Genomic DNA, 17,945 nt, shown 5'->3' with positions numbered 1-17,945 from the left:
GATGAGCTGAAAGTTAACAACACTTATGTGGTTAACATCATAAGACCCTCTTCAAACTGCCCGGGGTTATCTCTGACCTAAAAAGCAGGTAGCATATAGCAAGCTTGAAGCTAGAACTTGAAGCTTTTTATTCATTTTTCAAAAGGCAGTCACTTTTATTGGCCATACTAGGATATGCCTAGTGATATTTTTATCTAGATTCAGTTTTAGTTATGAAGTGCAATTTTTGTTTTGTTTTGTCTTTATCATACGCATAGTTGTTTTGCCTGATGGAGGTTTCCTGTGAAATATTTTACATTCGACAGGAAACTCTAGGACCCAGATGTACATGGCAGGCCAGCTACCAACTATCAGAAGTTGGTTTTCTCTGCCTCCAGTCACATCTTAAATAACACATGTGTTCTGGTAGATAATAAAAACTACCCAAATTGCAGGACACTTTGTTTAAAAGTACGAAGAAGAAAAAAAAAAGTAACAGTAAAGGCACAGCACCATTTCTAAAGGTTTTAGACTTCATTTGAGAGAGAGTTGAAAGGCCACAGCAATAGACAGCGGATAGGAAACTTACCTAGCATGCGGTGATCAGTTTGATCCTTGGCACCACCACATGTTCCCCAAAGTCTGCCAGGAGTAATTCTTGAGTGCAGGGCCAAGAGTAAGGTCTGAGCACTGTGGGTGTGCCACAGCCCTCCACCCCACAAATGAAAACATAAAGAGGCTTGAGTGACAAAATATTAAGAAAAGTCAGGTAATGTGCAGAAATTAGCACAAGGTAAGCGCTATACCTTCCATTAGGACTCAGGAATAGGAAAAAATTTCCAAATTTTACATTACTAATTTTATTTCTTTTGGGAGACTTGCTGATTTTAACCTTAAAAATCACTTACATCCTTTATAAATACAAACCAGATGAGTCCAAATGAAAATGTTTTTCACATCTATTGGCATGTCCTCTTCTTCATACTCTACTAAATCAATGAAAATTCTTCCCAAAACATAAGATGACTTCCTCTCTGTCTTTGTCCCTGATGAAGGTCTCTGGCACTATTTTCTTACAGCTGTGCGACCAGTCACTGGCAACAATCAGGTTTTTTAAAAAAACAAACAAACAAACAAAAAACAGGGCTGAAGTGAAAGTGTTAGCACTTGCCTTGCACATGGCTAACCTGGGTTCGATTCCTGGCATCCCATATGATGGCCCAAACCCCGCCAGGAGTGATCTCTGAGCACAGAGCCAGGTGTGGCTCCAAAACAAACACAGCCACACAAGAAACCCTAACAAACCCACAGATGATGTTTCCTAAGCCTCCTCTGAGCTTTCACATTTTAGGAATTTTGCAATAAAAAAGCCTATGCAGTCCTTATTTGCCAGTCGGATCAGGTCGTCCCGGCTGGCCTCCCCGAGAGACTCGATGTCAGTGTCCTGCAATGGCACAGCAGAGGGATCAAATCGCTGCAGCTGTTTCAAGTGTTCGGATGACAGTCCAGCTCCCATCATTCCTGCGCCTCCGAGCTGTGGCTCCTGTTTGGAGAAAATGAGCCAGTGTGAGCAAGCATCCTATCCAGAGAGTGCCTGTGTACATGGACGTTATAAGGCAAACTGGACTGCAACCACCACAAATTCTAGAGAGGAAGGAATGAAAGTATCCTTAATTTCTGTGGGATGCAAATGCTATTTGCTCACTAAAACAGTCAAGTGGAAAAACTGAGGGAAAGGCACCAGGTAAATGAGCACCCAATTCCCATCATTGCTAGAAACACACAGAGCCCAATTCCAGCTCTGCCATGGCCTAAAGTACGTGATAAACTCTGTTATGAGGCTTTAAGAAGGTGGGGTCGTGCCTGGCACATAGTGAGTACTCAATACACGGGCCCGACCACCATCATCAATAACAGAAGATACAAAGGAGCCTTATCATATTGCCCCAAACTGACAGGAGCTCCCCAGGCATCAACAGATTCTTCTCTTGAACACCATACTAACTGGATTTAAAAAAAATTTTTTTTTTGGCTTTTTAGATCATATCGGTGATGCTCACGGTTATTCCTGGCTCTGCACTCAGGAATTACTCCTGGAGGTGCTCAGGGGATGCCAAGGATCAAAGCTGAGTTGGCTGTGTACAAGGCAAACGCCCTAGGTAAACTATACTATACTATACCGCCAGTCCCTTGGACTTATTTTTTAATGTGCTATAAATATTAAAAAGAGATCCATATATTAAGGTCACATCAGCACTTTGAGAAATACAGAAGCACAGGAACTGCAAACCAGTATTACCAACAGATCTAGAATTTGAATTATGTCAGCATTTCACAGACAAGTTCGTGTTACCATAAATTTTCAAACACTCACCCGACAAAATACACTGCTTACTAACTGACTCATCTTTTGTAGATATAAATGATGACAATGATGACATGTGTGGTATCTGTAAGGTATATACTGAGTATGTGCGTGGACATACACACAAATTCCAAGGGAATTCTGAACTGTTACTTTCATCTATAATTATCTTAATTTCTTAGTCCAGAAATTAACTCTGAATTTTTTTTTTTTTTTTTTTTTTGCTTTTTGGGTCACACCCAGCGATGCTCAGGGGTTACTCCTTGCTTTGCACTCAGGAATTACTCCTGGCAGTGCTTGGGGGACCATATGGGATGCCGGGGATCGAACCCGGGTCGGCCGCGTGCAAGGCAAATGCCCTACCCGCTGTGCTATCGCTCCGGCCCCTCTGAATCCTTTTTTATATATTCTAATTACCTCTAGATTCAGTCTGAGAAGGTACAAAAATTAGATGTTCAATTTATCTGAATGTGAGCATTATTACAGAGCTAAACAATCTCAAGTATGGACTAAAGCTCTAATCATAAATAGTAACAGAGCAGCTGGAGTGACAATACAGCAGTTAGGGCACTTGCCCTGATCAGCCAACCCAGGTTTAATCCCTGGCACCCCACACGGTCGCCCAAACACCTCCAGGAGTGATCCCTGAGTATAGTGCCAGGAGTAAGCCCTGGGCACTGCCTAGTTTGGCCTAAAAAACAAACAGGCAAACAAACAAAAAAGAAAGAAAAGAATAATAATAACCTAACAGAAAACCAATGCTAGGCTTCTTAAGTGGCAAGCTTTTTTTTTTTTTTTTTGGTACGAAACAGTAAGTAGAAATCATCCTGAACAACCCCTCATCCCACCCACTTGTTTTTTGATATACTGGTAATTAAAGCCTGTTTGAACTTTGATGTTACATGAGAAAAAATGTTCAGTATTTCCATGTCAGAAAAATCTAGGAGAGGGAGGGAAAAAATAAACACAACTTTGTAAAAACAAGCTCTCAGTAATAGGGAAAAAAAGCCACAAATAAAAGAAACATGAGTAAATGCACATTATCTGATCTCAGTGGCACTTGAACCCAATGGCAATGAATGAAGGCAGAGGAAAGACTTGGTGAGGACATTGAACACTCTCGCAGCAGACTAACATGGATATAATCCAAGAAATGTTCTTGTTCATTGGTGAATTTGCTTCAGAAATCTTGTCTGGCATATTTCCTCCTGTAACACCCTGTGCTTATCACCACACTTAACTTGCTGTGATTTTTCACAGTGCCCTGAAAGATTTGAAACTATTCTTACCTGAGGCTGAAGCTGAAGGCAAGGAAACTTGGCGAGGGCCCAGGCAACTTGCTCCTCGTTCTCTGCCAGGGTGATAGTGCATGTGCTATAGACCAGCACGCCCCCTGGTTTCAGCAGCTGAACGGCCTAAAGGAAAGTGAGATCACATCACAAGACCCAAACACTGCTCAAGGCATTTGATAGGGGCAGTGTTTGAGGGTCGCTTAATTGATGTCCTGTATGACTCCTTTTTCTCTACTTCGTTCTAAACGAGAGTGATTTAACGGTCTTGGACCTGCTATATGGTCCTCTGGACCAAGACTTTCCCAAACTCGATCATTCAACCCCACTGCATTTAAATGCCATTTTGATGTGAAACTATACACTCACATATTTAGGACAGACAACCTGCTGAAGTCCCTCCATTATAGAATCAAACACTTCACAATTTCCTACCATCAAACTTGATAGGTCCCAAGATGAACATCTCGGTTTCCTCTGAAAGCCACAGATGTCTTCCCGACCTTCCAGATTCCCAGGCCTGGTGCTCACACTACTCCAGCATTCTCAATCTGCCTGTTTCTTCCTCACACACACGTAGCACACATTTCCACCCCACCCCAGCACATGCTACCAGCTCTATCCTCAAAATATTACAAGAATTTTGGCAGTAATCACCATTCCCTCTGCCATCGTTTGAGCCAAGTCTCATTATCTTTTGCCTGGATTGTTGCAACAGTCTCCTACTTGATTGACACGTGTCCTTCTCTGACCCTCGGTGATCTATTTTCAATACAGCAGTCAGAGCAGCCCTTTGAAAACTTGTCACTTCTCAGCTCAGAACCCCTTGAAGTGCCCTTCACTCTCCTTGGATTCATAGCCAAAGTGGTGACTTTCCAGGCCAGAGCAGGCCTCTGGCCTTTCTGACCCCTCTTGGTACATGGTGCTCACTCGACTTTTCCTACAGTGGGCTCTGCCACTCTGGAACGTGCAGGGCACACTCCCACCTCAAGAGCTGTGCCCCCATGCTCGGGCAGCCTGCCAGATTCTCTGCATTCCTGTCCCCTCATAATCTTACCTTTGCGTAGATGCCACTGTTTCAGCTATGCCCTTCTCCCACTGCCACCATGTAAAAGTACAACTACTCTAATTCAGCACTCCAAGGCTTCCTTTCATTTCCAGTTTGCTCCATACGACTATTGCCTTATAATATTAGCTTTCTCACCTACTGATTTTCCACCCCAGTTATAACAGAAAGCCCATGAATAAAGGCAGGGACTGTTGACTTTTCACTATTGTATTGTTAGTATCTAGACTAGTATATTAGGATGCAGAAGGTGCTCAATGAATATGTCCAGAAAATGCATCAAAAAACTGAGGACGGAAAGATAGAACGAGGGTTAGGTGCTTGCTCTGTATGCAGCCAACCAGGGTTCAATTCCTGGCATCCCTTCTAGCCCCCAAGCACCGTCAGGAGTAATTCCTGGGTGCAGAACCAGGAGTAGCCCCTGAGTACCATCAGGTGTGACCCAAAAACAAAAAAAAAGGAGTATACACAAAAAGTATACCAAATAACAAGTTTGATTTTCCAAGTATATATTACACTCATAACACAGATCTTAAACACAGTAAGCTGGTTAAAATTTAGGTTTTGTTACTATGGTCAGTAATTATTTTAGGCATTTTATATAGATTTTCCTCATTCTACTTACAACAAACACAAGGTAAGTTCACTATCTCCAAAAGGTAACCCTTTACAAATTTTTTTTTATCTTCTATCTGGGGTGGGAAGGTTTGGGTCACAGCTGGCTGTACTAGGGCTTATTTATGGCTCGATGCTCGGGGATAACTCCTGGCTGTACTTGGGGTACTAGAAGTGGTGCCAGAGTTTGAATCCAGGTAGGCTGTGCCAAGGCCTTATGTGCTGCACTATCTCTCTGGCCCCAAAGGGAACCCATTTTATTAAAACTACTACCCACACTCCCTAGCTATGGAAACCAATGTTCCTCAAATCACTTAAATTGAGGAATCAAGTCTGCAATCAAGATGTGTTTGATTCTAAGCCCACATTCTTGGCTTACACCCAGCAAGTGGTATATCTGCTCTATTCTTTTATTTGGTCTCCCAAGCAGTTCTCATGGGCCTCCAAGGCTACATCCAGGAATGCCCAGGAAAACCTTGTGGTGCCAGGGATCAAACCCACAGCGTCTGCCTACAAAACATTTGAGTCAAGAACTATCCACTTCCAATTTGCTATCTAAGATGATCAAGAATGTTTGTTTTGAAGAAGGGAAATTTATCTTATGCCATTTTTTAACACCAATTAGTAACTACCAATTATTAACAGCAGTTTCCTAGGAGAAAGCAAAATGCTCAAATTTCAGTGTCTGAGCAGAAAAGCTGCCGTATTGTATTTCGGAAATGAGTGATACCACCTGCTGAAGGAGCAATGGGCATTAGAATGATACAAAGGGTGACAGACAATACAGCCTTGGGTGCAGAGGCAGGGAATAAGGGGCCATTTCTATATATGATCACTTAAAGAAGGTGGATTTCTAGGGGGGGTCACCAAACAATTTTTTTTTCCAGAAAGAAGGACCATAGGTCAAATAAATTTGAGAACCTCTGGATTAAAGGCTGGATCAAATAAAGAAAAACTCCCTGCATTCAAAACTAGGTCTTCTGGGGGGTTCGCTGCATGATTAATAAAAAAAAAAAAAACACACACATGGAATTTACCATTTCAATAACCCAATTTGGTGGCATTAAATATACTCACACTGTTACATAATCATCACCACTATCTACTTGTATAACTTTTGTTACTGTCCCAGACCAAAATTCTGGACACAACTACCCAGGGAACTCTCTCCAGTCCCCTAATGAATTCTATCCAACTTCCTGTTTCAATAAGTATTAAAGTAACCTATTAAAGTAACCTCACTGTAAGTGTAATCATATAATATTTATCTTTTTCTGGCTGGCTTGCATCACTTAGTATAACTTCATCCACACAGACTTTCACTCCTAAGTATGTTAATACAGAACTTTGCTTTCATTCAGCTGCTGACTAATAACTGGATTATTTCCACATCTAAGTAACTGAATAATTGCTGCTGAGTACAATTTTTCATTTTTTTTTAACTATCAGAGTAGTATTATCACCTACCACTGTAAAAAGCTTTCTCTGTAATGGCGGATACGAAGTCACCTCCTTTAAAGTCCAAGTATAAGCCATGTTTGGTCTTTGTCCGAGGCCACTGCAGGGTGCATCAAGAAGAATCCGGTCAAAGGATTCTGGTGAAAATGGAGGTTCTTCTAGGGAAAGAATCAAGACACTTGTTGTGCACCCTACGATAGATGCATTATCAGAAGCAGCTTTTATATCATTCATCATCTGGCATAGGAAAATAAAAAACATTTTTTCCCCTTCAACAGATGAAACTAATTGACTACATTCAGTAGAGATTTCCTATATAAAAAGATTCAGAATGTGATTTTCATAGTTGAGGATTATAAAACCAAATTCAATGAGACATTATATCCCTAATGTCAGAAGTTGCAACTCATCAGAGCTCAAACTTCTAATTAATTCTAGTCTTTTCAGGAAGCTGACACTTCTTGGTGATCCCTGGGACTATATGGGACTGTATGGGACTCTATTTAATAAGTCCCAAGCACCACCAGAACTGATCCCTGAGCACAGAGCAAGGAGGAAGCCCTGAGTGCGAAAAGGTGTGGCCCCAAAATGAAACAAAATTCATCTGAGTAAATTTAAAGATCTAATACTCCATAATTCATAAAATCAGGCAACAGTGATTTGGCAAGGAGAAAGTCACTCCAAAGAGCTGTAGAGACAGTGGATTATTTCAAACACGGTCACCTTTGCAAGGAGAAAATTGAACAATCAGGTCAGAAACCTCACTAGTGCTGATTAGCTAATTTCAAATTGCCAGATCAAACGTTATGTTTGAGGCCAAAATTTAATTAAGTGGGGCTGGAGATATAGTAGAGCTGGTAGGGTGCTTTCGTGTACACAGCTGACACAAGTTTGATCTCTGGCACCTCATATTATCCCAAGCCTGTTATCAGTGATCTCTCACTGCAGAACCAAACACACAAACAAAAAATTCAATTAAATTAGTTAGCTCTTAGTAATCTCCATTTAGTGATTACGGTTATTAGTACAAGTGACTCCATTTTTGAACTGTTGTCTTTTTTTTTTAATCAGACATTACCAATACTCATTACATTATCATGTGATGAGTAAAAAAAAAAAAAAGCAGTAACTGATTATGCCAGGTTATTTATTAGACTGTCTCATAGCAACAAAGACTGATTATCCCTCTATCTTGACTGGTCTAATCCTAATCCCTACTTTGTTTGTAAGATTACATACATTCATAGACATGTGAAAACTGCTATCCTAACAACAGTTTCAGTAATGGTATGGTAATGAATTAAATTGAGTTGTTTTCACTATTAACGATTTTTTTTTCTTTTCTGGGTTACACCCAGCCATGTTCAGGGGTTACTCCTGGCTCTGCACTCAGGAATTACTTCTGGTATTGCTCAGGGGACCATATCGGATGCCGGGGATTGAACCCGAGTCAGCAAGGCAAACGCCCTACCTGCTGTACTATCATTCCAGCCCCCTTAATTACCATTTGAACAACAGTTTTCATACAGGAAAACTAAACAGTTAAAAAGAGTATTTTTCTCTGTGGCAATCCATAAGGGAGTAGGGAATCAAAACTATTTCTACAGTCGGGGCTGGAGCGATAGCACAGTGGGTAGGGCGTTTGCCTTGCACGCGGCTGACCCGGGTTCGATTCCCAGCATCCCATATGGTCCTCTGAGCACCGGCAGGAGTAATTCCTGAGTGCAGAGCCAGGAGCAACCCCTGTGCATCGCCACGTGTGACCCAAAAAGAAAAAAAAAATTTTCTACAGTCATTTATCTATTTTATTCCTATTTGTATGGGGACTGCATCTGATGAGACTCAGGGTCTCCTAGTAACCTATTATGTCTAACACACATACTCTAGTAACCTCATTATAAGTGAAATCATGCGGTATATTTATCCTCTTCTGGCTGGTTTACATCATTGAGCTTCATCCAGCTCTGTGCCCAGTGGTCACTCGCAGTGTTGCTCAGAAGACCAAGTGGGAGCAGGGATCAAACCTGGGCTTCCACCATGCAAAGCATGCACTCAATCCACTAAGTTATCTCTTCGACCCCCACAGCATTTTAAAGCCATTTTTACTCAAATTAACTAATACACGTTCTGAGAAGAATAATGCTCACTCGTTCATTAAAATAGGCAAATTTCTCAAATATTTAGATAAAATAAAATCTAAACAAAGAAACAAAGAGAAACAGATAATGATTTAAAGAATGTAACCTTTTATTGGAAACTAGATACATGGCAGTTTTTTCTCCCTTCCTAATTCATATCACATTCTTCAAGAAAAAAATGAAGAAAACAAAATAAATCAGAAATCATAAAACCGAAAGACTCGTATTACATCTCAGAAGTTTTCTGAGATGTAATATGAACTAATGTCAAATATGTTAAGAACAGAGTATAGACCAAGGCTTAGGGGATGATACCGCTTTATCAAAAACTTCATATTCAGAGATAATTACCTGAAGATGAAGTTAAAAAGCAAAATGACTGATAAGCAAAATGGTAACTATTGTAGACAAAATAGCTTAGTTCTTTGCCAAAGGTTCAAAGTTCTAAAGATACCTGGGGGCTAAAACAATGATAATGAAATCTATCTGGAAAAGTCAATGATTAAAAGTCTTTAAAAGATAATTTACTCACCTTCTGTGTCCTTAACCATATCATGTTTAAGTGCCTTTGTTCCATCAAAGCAAAATGCTCTAATGGAATTTAGCCCCAACAATACAGCATTTTGCTTTATTTTGTCCACTTTGTTAGATATCTTATCCAGTGCTATCACTTTTCCCTAAAAAAAAAAAAGAGAAAAAAGTGTAAATATAAAGCAATTATGAAAATTAATGAGCAAAAACTAATAAAAAATTAATTCTCCACATTCCTCCTAATCCTACTTTTGAAGCTGAATTAACAAAATGCATATATTAAATTTTTATCAGATACTTAGTCCTTCTGTTTTAAAAACACATTTTGGGGGCTGGAGTGATAGTACAGGCGAGTAGGGCGCAGACCTTGCATGAACCTGACCTCAGTTCACTCCCCAGCATCTCACATGGTCCCCCAAGCACAGCCAGGTAATAATTCCTGAGTTTAGAGCCAGGAGTAACACCTGAGCATTTCAGGTCCAAAAAACTTCCCCCCACCCTAACCAAAAACAAAATAAAACAAAACAAACAAAATAACCCAACAACCACATTCTTTCTATATGCTTTTCTTCTAAGGTCCAGCTACTTTGATCAACAAAACTCAAAATAAAAAACTAGGTTTGTGGGGTGAGGAATGAAGCTCAATGGACAGGCACTTGCCTAGTATGTGTGAAGCCCTCAACTGCAATCCCCAACGCTGCAGAACAAACAAAATGTGCTTGCAATCTTTAAAAAAAAACAACAAAAAACCTGAAAAGCCATTTGCATTACATGCCATTAATATCCTTTCTATTTTGCATTAATTTTATGTTGTGGTAAAATAAAGTATTTCACCTCAAAATTTCTACTGTTAACAACTTAAATTCTTTTTGGAGGGGATTGTGGGAGGGCGTAATACCCAGTGGTGTTTGCAGTACCAGGAATCAAACCCAGGACTCATCTTCTAAACCCTAAACCATCTCCTTAGCCCCACACCTTAAATTATTTTTGAACAAAGAATGTAAACACGTAAGCCAATTCATTCTAATGAACAAATGATTTAATTCCCCTCAAATTCAAATAATAATTTTTTAAAATATGGCGACCGCACCCAGAACACTTGGGAATGAGGTCACCCTAGGCAGCAGTAGGCTCTGAGATCACACTCAGAGCTGCTGGGATGATCATGTTGGACCGAGTTTGCACTATTTTCCTGGCCACAACAAAATATCTTTTCTATTAGGCAATTTTTCTAATCACTTAAGGCTAGTCATCAGTTACTGCTACTGCAAATGGGTGTGTGAGGCCAATAGCACAAGATAGTAAATTTTATCTTTCAATGTATTCACTTGAGAAGATATATTTCAGTATTAACATTTCAACCTCCAGTATGTGACATTTTATTTTAAGGAAGTCTAAATGTGTTGGTTAAAGACTAAAGCGAGGGGCTGGAGAGATAGCACAGCAGGTAGGGCGTTTGCCTTGCACGCAGCTGACCCAGGTTCAATTCCCAGCATCCCATATTCCCCTGAGCACTGCCAGGAGTAATTCTTGAATGCAGAGCCAGGAAGGAGAAACTCCTGAGCATTGCCAGGCGTGAAAAAAAAGCAAAAAAAAAAAAAAAAAAACCCAAACAACAACAACAAAAACCCCAAAAAACGACTAAAGTGAAAGTGAGTTTTCATTAGATGCCTTTGGATAATGAAAATAATTTGCACTACTGAAAAACCTATGATTTGGGGGCTGGAGAGTAGTACAACAGGTAAGAATCTTTCTTGCATGCTGCTGACCTGGTTTGATCCCCAGCACTACACAGGGTTCCCCAAGTCCTGCCAGGAGTGATCCCTGAGTGGAGAGTCAGGGTAGACTCTGAATAAAGCCAGGTACAGCCCAAAAGCAAAAACAAAAAAGAGAAAATAAAAATTACAACTTCATCTTGTCAGAGTAAATGATCCTGTTACTTATTTCCTGTGTAACTCACTTCACTGACTTAAGAATCATCACATGTAGATCAAAAATGGATCAGCTGGGGCTGAAGTGAGAGCACAGCGGATAGGGCATTTACCTTGCATGCAGCCAACCAGGGTTCGATTCCCAAGCATCGCCAGGCAGAATTCCTGAGCTCAGAGCCAGGAGTAACCCCTGTGCATTGCCAGGTGTGACCCAAAAAGAAAAAAAAAGGATCGGCTGCTAAATTCCACCATCTGACACTGGGGAGAGGGAGCAGCAAGGACACTGATTCTGTTGGTAAATAGAGCCTCTGCCCTTCCCTCTGCTACCTTCCTTCCTTGTCACCACAGCCCCAATCACAATCCCTGTCCACTGACTTGTCTATAATCTGCCTTCTGTTTAGTATATAAGACTAGAGCAATAGCACGAGAGGTAGGGCATTTACCTTGCATGTTCCCACCCGGGTTCAGTTCCTCCATCCCTCTTGGAGAGCACAGCAGAGCCTGGCAAACTACCCGTGGCATATTTGATATGCCAAAAACAGTAACAACAAGTCTCACAATGGCGACGTTACTGGTGCTCACGAGCAAATCCCGTTGATGAACAACGGGAGGACAGTGCAACATTGCTACAGTTTACTACTAAATCCCCAGTAATTGGTACACACTAATAACCTGTTGAATCTGTCAATTAAAATCTGGCTTCAGATCAAGGAAGTTATTGCAAAAGATATTAGTATGCAATAAGATTTTTGAAACCATTCAGTTAGCATTATCGGGGGGGGGGTGGAATTAGCTACTGGCAATACTATTATTTTCTTGGCTTCGGGGACACACCCAGCAATGCTTTAGGGGTTACTCCCAGCGTGGGTCTCAGGGGACTCTGTAATGTCAGAGGTTGAACTCAGGCTTCCTGTGTGTAAAGCCTGCGCTCCAACTGATTGAGCTATCTCTACCACCCGCTACATCATTCTTGAAGAATCTCAATGAAATACTGATTGGTTACAAGGCCAAGCTGAGTTTGAAAACATAACACCAGCCCCGAAGATAGAAAACGCATATGAAAAAAGATACATAGGAAAAAAGCAATTAAATCTAAACTAAAGTTCAAGGACAGACTTATCAATATTTTGCGACAATGAAGTCAGCTGTACAATTAAGCCAAGTAAGGTTTCTAAGTACCACTAAGACTACACAACATACATAATGGATACATATCTGTGTATATATTTGTATGTATGTTTTACAACTTTAATTGGGTACTACCAAATTAATTTGTAGTGTTGAAATTAACAGTTTAAGCAACTGTCAAGTCTCTTAAGAACATGAAAACACCACCTAATTTTAGTTAATTTTAATTTTATGAGGGAAGAAGTTTATTCTAAATTATAAGAGCAGACATGGGATGCAAGGTCCTGAGACAGTCTTCACAAACGGCAATTCTCTACTGAGCTTAATAGGTGGCTGAGAACTAAGCAGTCTACATATGCCTGAACCTGAAGCATCTGAACACCAGATGTCTATGAAGTCCAGGCAGTCCCCGTTCCTCACTAATTTCACTCTGAACAGACTTACCTCATCACGCATTAGCGTGGCAATGTGTGTTGTTTTGCCTCCAGGTGCTGCACACAAATCCAGAATCTTCTCTCCAGGTTGAGGATCCAAAACATGAGTTACAACAGCAGATGGCAAATTCTGTAAGAAAAAACAAAAATTATCAATGACATGAAACCATTCAAACTTTTAGAGACAGAAAACAGAAAGAAGTCTTTGGAAGTGATCCCATACAGCATCCTGTGCTAGAGTGTGCAATTTCGGTTTTTTTGTTTATTTGTTTTGGGCCACTCTCAGCAATACTCAGAGCTTACTACTGGATCTGTGCTCAGGGGTCAGCCTAGCAGGGCTTGGAGGACCATATAAGATGCCAAAAATCAAATCCAAGTTGGCTGCATGCAAGGCAACGACCTTCCCTGTGGTGCTATCTCTAGAGTCCCAGAGTACACGCTTTGTAAATATACGAGTGTCAAGAAGATTACCATTTCCTAAAAGGACCTAAAATTTCATAGGATATTTACACACACTACACATTTCTGACCTTTCACGAGGCCAACCCGTGTTTGATTCCTCTGCCCCTCTCAGAGAGCCCGGCAAGCTACTGTGAGTATCTCGCCCACACAGCAGAGCCTGGAAAGCTACCCGTGGTGTATTGGATATGCCAAAAACAGTAACAATAAGTCTTACAATGAGAGACGTTACTGGTGCCCGCTCGAACAAATCAATGAGCAACGGGATGACAGTGACAGTGACACATTTCTGAAACCAATTCGGCAACCAATTAAACAAAATTAAAAGCATACTGCTCTTTCTAAATTCTAAATTCAATGATTGTCAGTATTCGAACACCTAAGATCACTTAGAAAAATAAGTAAGCCTTAGGTCTTTTTTCAGAAAATTTATGCAACTTTGTAATTTCAAGTGCTTCCCATCTAACTCTCTTGTAAGAAACCCCATCTAAAGTTGCTAATGCCACTCTATAGACGTGTTTACATTGCCATTTTCTCATCACTGAAAAAAAATTTAAAATGTAAAAAAAAACCATCTTGGTCAGTTCTGATTTATAATCACAAACAGAATGACAGTACATCACCTGAAGACTGCTTATGTATAGCAACAAGTGATATGACATCATTAATTCATTCTTAGTATTGCTGTAAACTTAAATGATAGAATGATATCACATAATAATTCATCTTTTAAATTACTTAGCAAGAAAAAAAAGTAGAAGCTAACAAGCATAGAACAAGTTTTTTTCAAGTTTAAAGGTCTGAACTCATTCCCACATTTACATCTATTAGCATGTCCTCAAGAACTACAATAGTACATGAATCCCAAAACACTACTTCTAAACTGAAGCTCAAAGGTGAGAAAGATGACAAAATGAGACAGCAGAACTGATGCCAGTTGACTTTTGGTTAAACAGCAAGCAGAAGAGGAAGTAAAGAGCATCTGAACTCGGGTTAGCAACCAGATGCTACTACATGAAAGGCCTTGCTCAAGAACCCTAACAGATGCACTTGCCAAATACACTTCATTTGGCCATAAAACAACATCTGGGGGCCAGAGAGAATAGAATAGCAGGCAGAGCATTTGCCCTGCAAACGACCAAACTGGGTTCAGTCCCCGGCACTCCATATGGTCCCCAGAGCACCACCAGGAGTGATCCCTGAATGCAGGGTCAGGAGAAAGCCCTAGCACTGCCAGGCATGGCGACAAAACCAACAAATAAATAGTCACTGTCACTGTCGTCCTGTTGCTCATCGATTTGTTCGAGCGGGCACCAGTATCATCTCTCATTGTGAGATTTATTGTTACTGTTTTTGGCATATCCAATACGCCATGGGTAGCTTGCCGGGCTCTCCGAGAGGGGCGGAGGAATCAAACACGGGTCGGCCGCATGAAAGGCGAATGCCCTACCGCTGTGCTATTGCTCCAGCCCATAACAAATAAATAAATATAAAAAAAATTAAAAACCATCTAACCAGCAGACTAGTAACAAACCAAATGAGAAAATACACATGGAAGAATTTTGTTTAGATTTGGCCAATACCTAGCAGTGCTCAGGGATCACTCATGGTGGGCTTGGGAGACCATACGGAGCACCAGGCATTGAACCCTGGTCCAAGGTTTAAGGCAAGCGCCATCCCCCACTATATTATCTCTTTGGCCCCCATATGAAAGAATGTAATAGCCTGGGTATAAAAAATTAATTGCTTATCTCTCACAGCAACTGATAACTGCTTGACAAAAACCCATTAGAAAATCATTCGAACTTTATTCCAGGTTACAAAGAGACCATTTATATGTAAATACAAGCACACACACACCACACCAGTAAAGATTAAGAATCTCCAGGAAAAGCAACAACCACAAGAAGCTATTAAAGCATCATGGGCAAAAGAAATAGAAAAAGGGTTGTTAAAAATTCAGTTGAGGGGCTAAAGCAATAGCAGAGCGGGTAGGGCATTTGCCTTGCATGCGGCTGACCCGGGTTCGATTCCCAGCATCCCATATGGTCCCCTGAGCACCGCCAGGGGTAATTCCTGAGTGCAGAGCCAGGAGTAACCCCTGTGCATCGCCAAGTGTGACCCAAAAAGCAAAAAAAGAAAAAAGAAATTCAGTTGTGGGTTGCAGAAAGAGTACAGTGGGTAGAGCACTCGCCTTGCATGAGCTTGACTTGGACCCAATGCCCCGTTGTAACATCAGGAGTGATCTCTGCATGCCGAGCCAGGAGTAAGCCCTGAGCACACGGGTACAGCCCCCAAGCCGAACACCCAACGGCAGATGCAGAATCAGAAGGCGGTTAGGGAGCCCTGACTGCATCTACAGCGTCACCCCCAGGCTGTAGGCTAGGCAGGCACACTGCTCTGAGGGGAACACAGCTCTGCCAGGGGGTCACCTCCACACACTGCAGCCAAGCATGTGCGGGCATCTGCGCTGGCCAGTAAGGCGTCTATGTTTGTGTGTGACCCCTGGTCATCACAGCAACAATACAGAAAAGGGAAAGTGGGGAAGAGAAGTTTTTGTCTTACTGCGTAATGAAAGGCAGATCAGAAAATACATAAATGCCACCCTCCCCTCGAAAAGAAGTTCTCAAAGAAACATTCAGATTCCACACAATTCACTGAAGACTGTTTCAAGAGCACCGAATAGTTGACTTTTCACTTACTTGTAAAAACACATAGCCGGGCAGGACACTGTCAAAGGAAGGGCTGCGGTACACGGGATCCGTCATTCTTATGCCTACACCTCTGAAAAGGAAATCAAGTGTTGGTACAAACAACCTGATCTCCACAGCATTTTTCAATCTCTAACTGACTATGCCCCACTCTGGCCCTCCTGAGTCCTCTCCCCACCAGCCCTGCCCCATTGACTCTGTTTTCACCTGTGACCCTTTGCAATATCCTGGGGGGAGACTCCAGTTGAGAAATGTAGATTACAGTTAAGTTAATGCTGATCTACACAAGCTTTCCAGGAACGTGTCCATGCAGCATGTCAAACATAAAATGCTATTTGGTTTTGGGTTTTTTTTTGGGGGGGGCAGGGGGCGGGGGTAGAGGTTGTGGTTCAGGGTTTTCTCCTGGCTCTGTGTTCAAGGGTCACTCTGGTAGAACTGAAAAATCAAATAGGAACTGGTGGCAGACGAGGTGAGTGTCTTCACCCTTTATGTGCTCCCTCAGGCCCCAGAGAGAAATCGGAGCACACTCTGGGGCAGGAGCCCCCATTGTGCTGCCCTGCCCTTGGGCAATCTTGCCTTCCTGAGGACAGGACAACATTCAGGTGTTTCCCGAGCCCATTTTTTTGTGTTTGTTTTTTTAGTGTATTATTTTCAAATCAACTATGCCCATGCCAAAATGGTGTGTTTGGGAGAGGCGTATTTTGCTCCCCTCCCCCCAAACTATGAACTCCCCTCACTTCTAACCACCTCCAGTACATGATAAATATAACTTTCTTCCTCTCCTCCATTTTAGCTTTCATCTTGTGTTAACAATTAGGCATCAGTGAATCCAATCAAATCAGGCATTTTCAATTAGAAGTAAGACTACTTGGGTCCTGCTGTAGGCAGGATCAAAGCAAACCGTTTCCTACTGAAATCCTGACTAGAACAGGCTGTATACAGGAAAACATCTCAAATGTCACTACTCTACATTCAAAAGTCAGTTCTACACTGAGACAATGGTGCAAGCACCTAGACCAAGACCTCAGCCTCAACCACAGTCTAGGGGAGACCTAATATTAAACTCCTAGAAACCCTGGACTGTTCCTTCACTTAAAAGACTTTCTTAGGGGGCTATAGCACAGCGGGTAGGGCATTTGCCTTGAACACAGCTGACCCAGGTTCGATTCCCAGCATCCCATATGGGCCCCCAAGCACTGCCAGGAGTAGTTCCTGAGGGCAGAGCCAGGAATAACCCCCGTGCATCGCGGGTGTGACCCAAAAACAAAACAAAACAAAAAAAGACTTTCTAAATTGCCAAACTCTAACCCTCTGAAATACACAGAAATGTGCACATTTATATGCCGGCCTTCCTAACCCAGATGGGCCTGACTAACCCAATATCCTGAGCTCTGGGCCCCTTTGGGCTATCTCTTTTTAACTATGCCTACCAGTACAAGCATGTCATCTTTACAATGTTTAATTAACAATAATTGGGTCGATGAGATAGTAGAGCGAGTCAGACCTGGGTTCAATCCCAGCATCACATACACTGCGCCTCACCATAAGTGGTCCCTGAGCCTTTAGGAATAAGTTCTGAACACAGCTGGGTGTGGCCCCCTCCCAAATTAAAAAAAAATAATAATAACAAAGAATAATGTCAGTCAATTATCATTCAACCATAAATAACATATAACATACACTTGGGCACACACACACACACACACACACACACACACACACACACACACAGAGTGTATACGTTGTTTGGCAGAGCCTGGGAATGAACCCAGCAGTGATCCCTCAGCACAGAATCAGGAATAAACCTTGAGCACTTCTGGTGTGGCCCAAAACAAACAAAC

At 41.6% G+C, this 17,945-nt stretch overlaps 1 protein-coding gene across 2 annotated transcripts in view; it reads right to left on the bottom strand.

The window, feature by feature from the left end:
• Positions 1-1,098: 1,098 nt before the first annotated feature.
• NSUN6 (NOP2/Sun RNA methyltransferase 6) overlaps positions 1,099-17,945 on the bottom strand; it is a 31,747-nt gene continuing 14,900 nt past the window's right edge. The window contains exons 6-11 of one of the 2 annotated variants that reach the window (XM_004605481.2): positions 16,096-16,177; positions 12,945-13,064; positions 9,443-9,587; positions 6,782-6,930; positions 3,634-3,759; positions 1,099-1,522 (exon numbers count right to left, since the gene is read on the bottom strand). In XM_004605481.2, coding sequence (XP_004605538.2) covers positions 1,301-1,522; positions 3,634-3,759; positions 6,782-6,930; positions 9,443-9,587; positions 12,945-13,064; positions 16,096-16,177 — 844 coding nt within the window. In that variant the 3' untranslated portion in view covers positions 1,099-1,300. The remainder of the gene's footprint in view (positions 1,523-3,633; positions 3,760-6,781; positions 6,931-9,442; positions 9,588-12,944; positions 13,065-16,095; positions 16,178-17,945) is intronic. The other variant, XM_055147058.1, reaches the window with a different exon arrangement.

The sequence above is a fragment of the Sorex araneus genome, chromosome 9, assembly GCF_027595985.1.
Source record: "Sorex araneus isolate mSorAra2 chromosome 9, mSorAra2.pri, whole genome shotgun sequence".
Classification (NCBI taxonomy): Eukaryota; Metazoa; Chordata; class Mammalia; order Eulipotyphla; family Soricidae; genus Sorex; species Sorex araneus.
The sequence above is the reverse complement of the archived record's forward strand: the minus strand, read 5'-3'. Positions and strand labels throughout refer to the sequence as shown.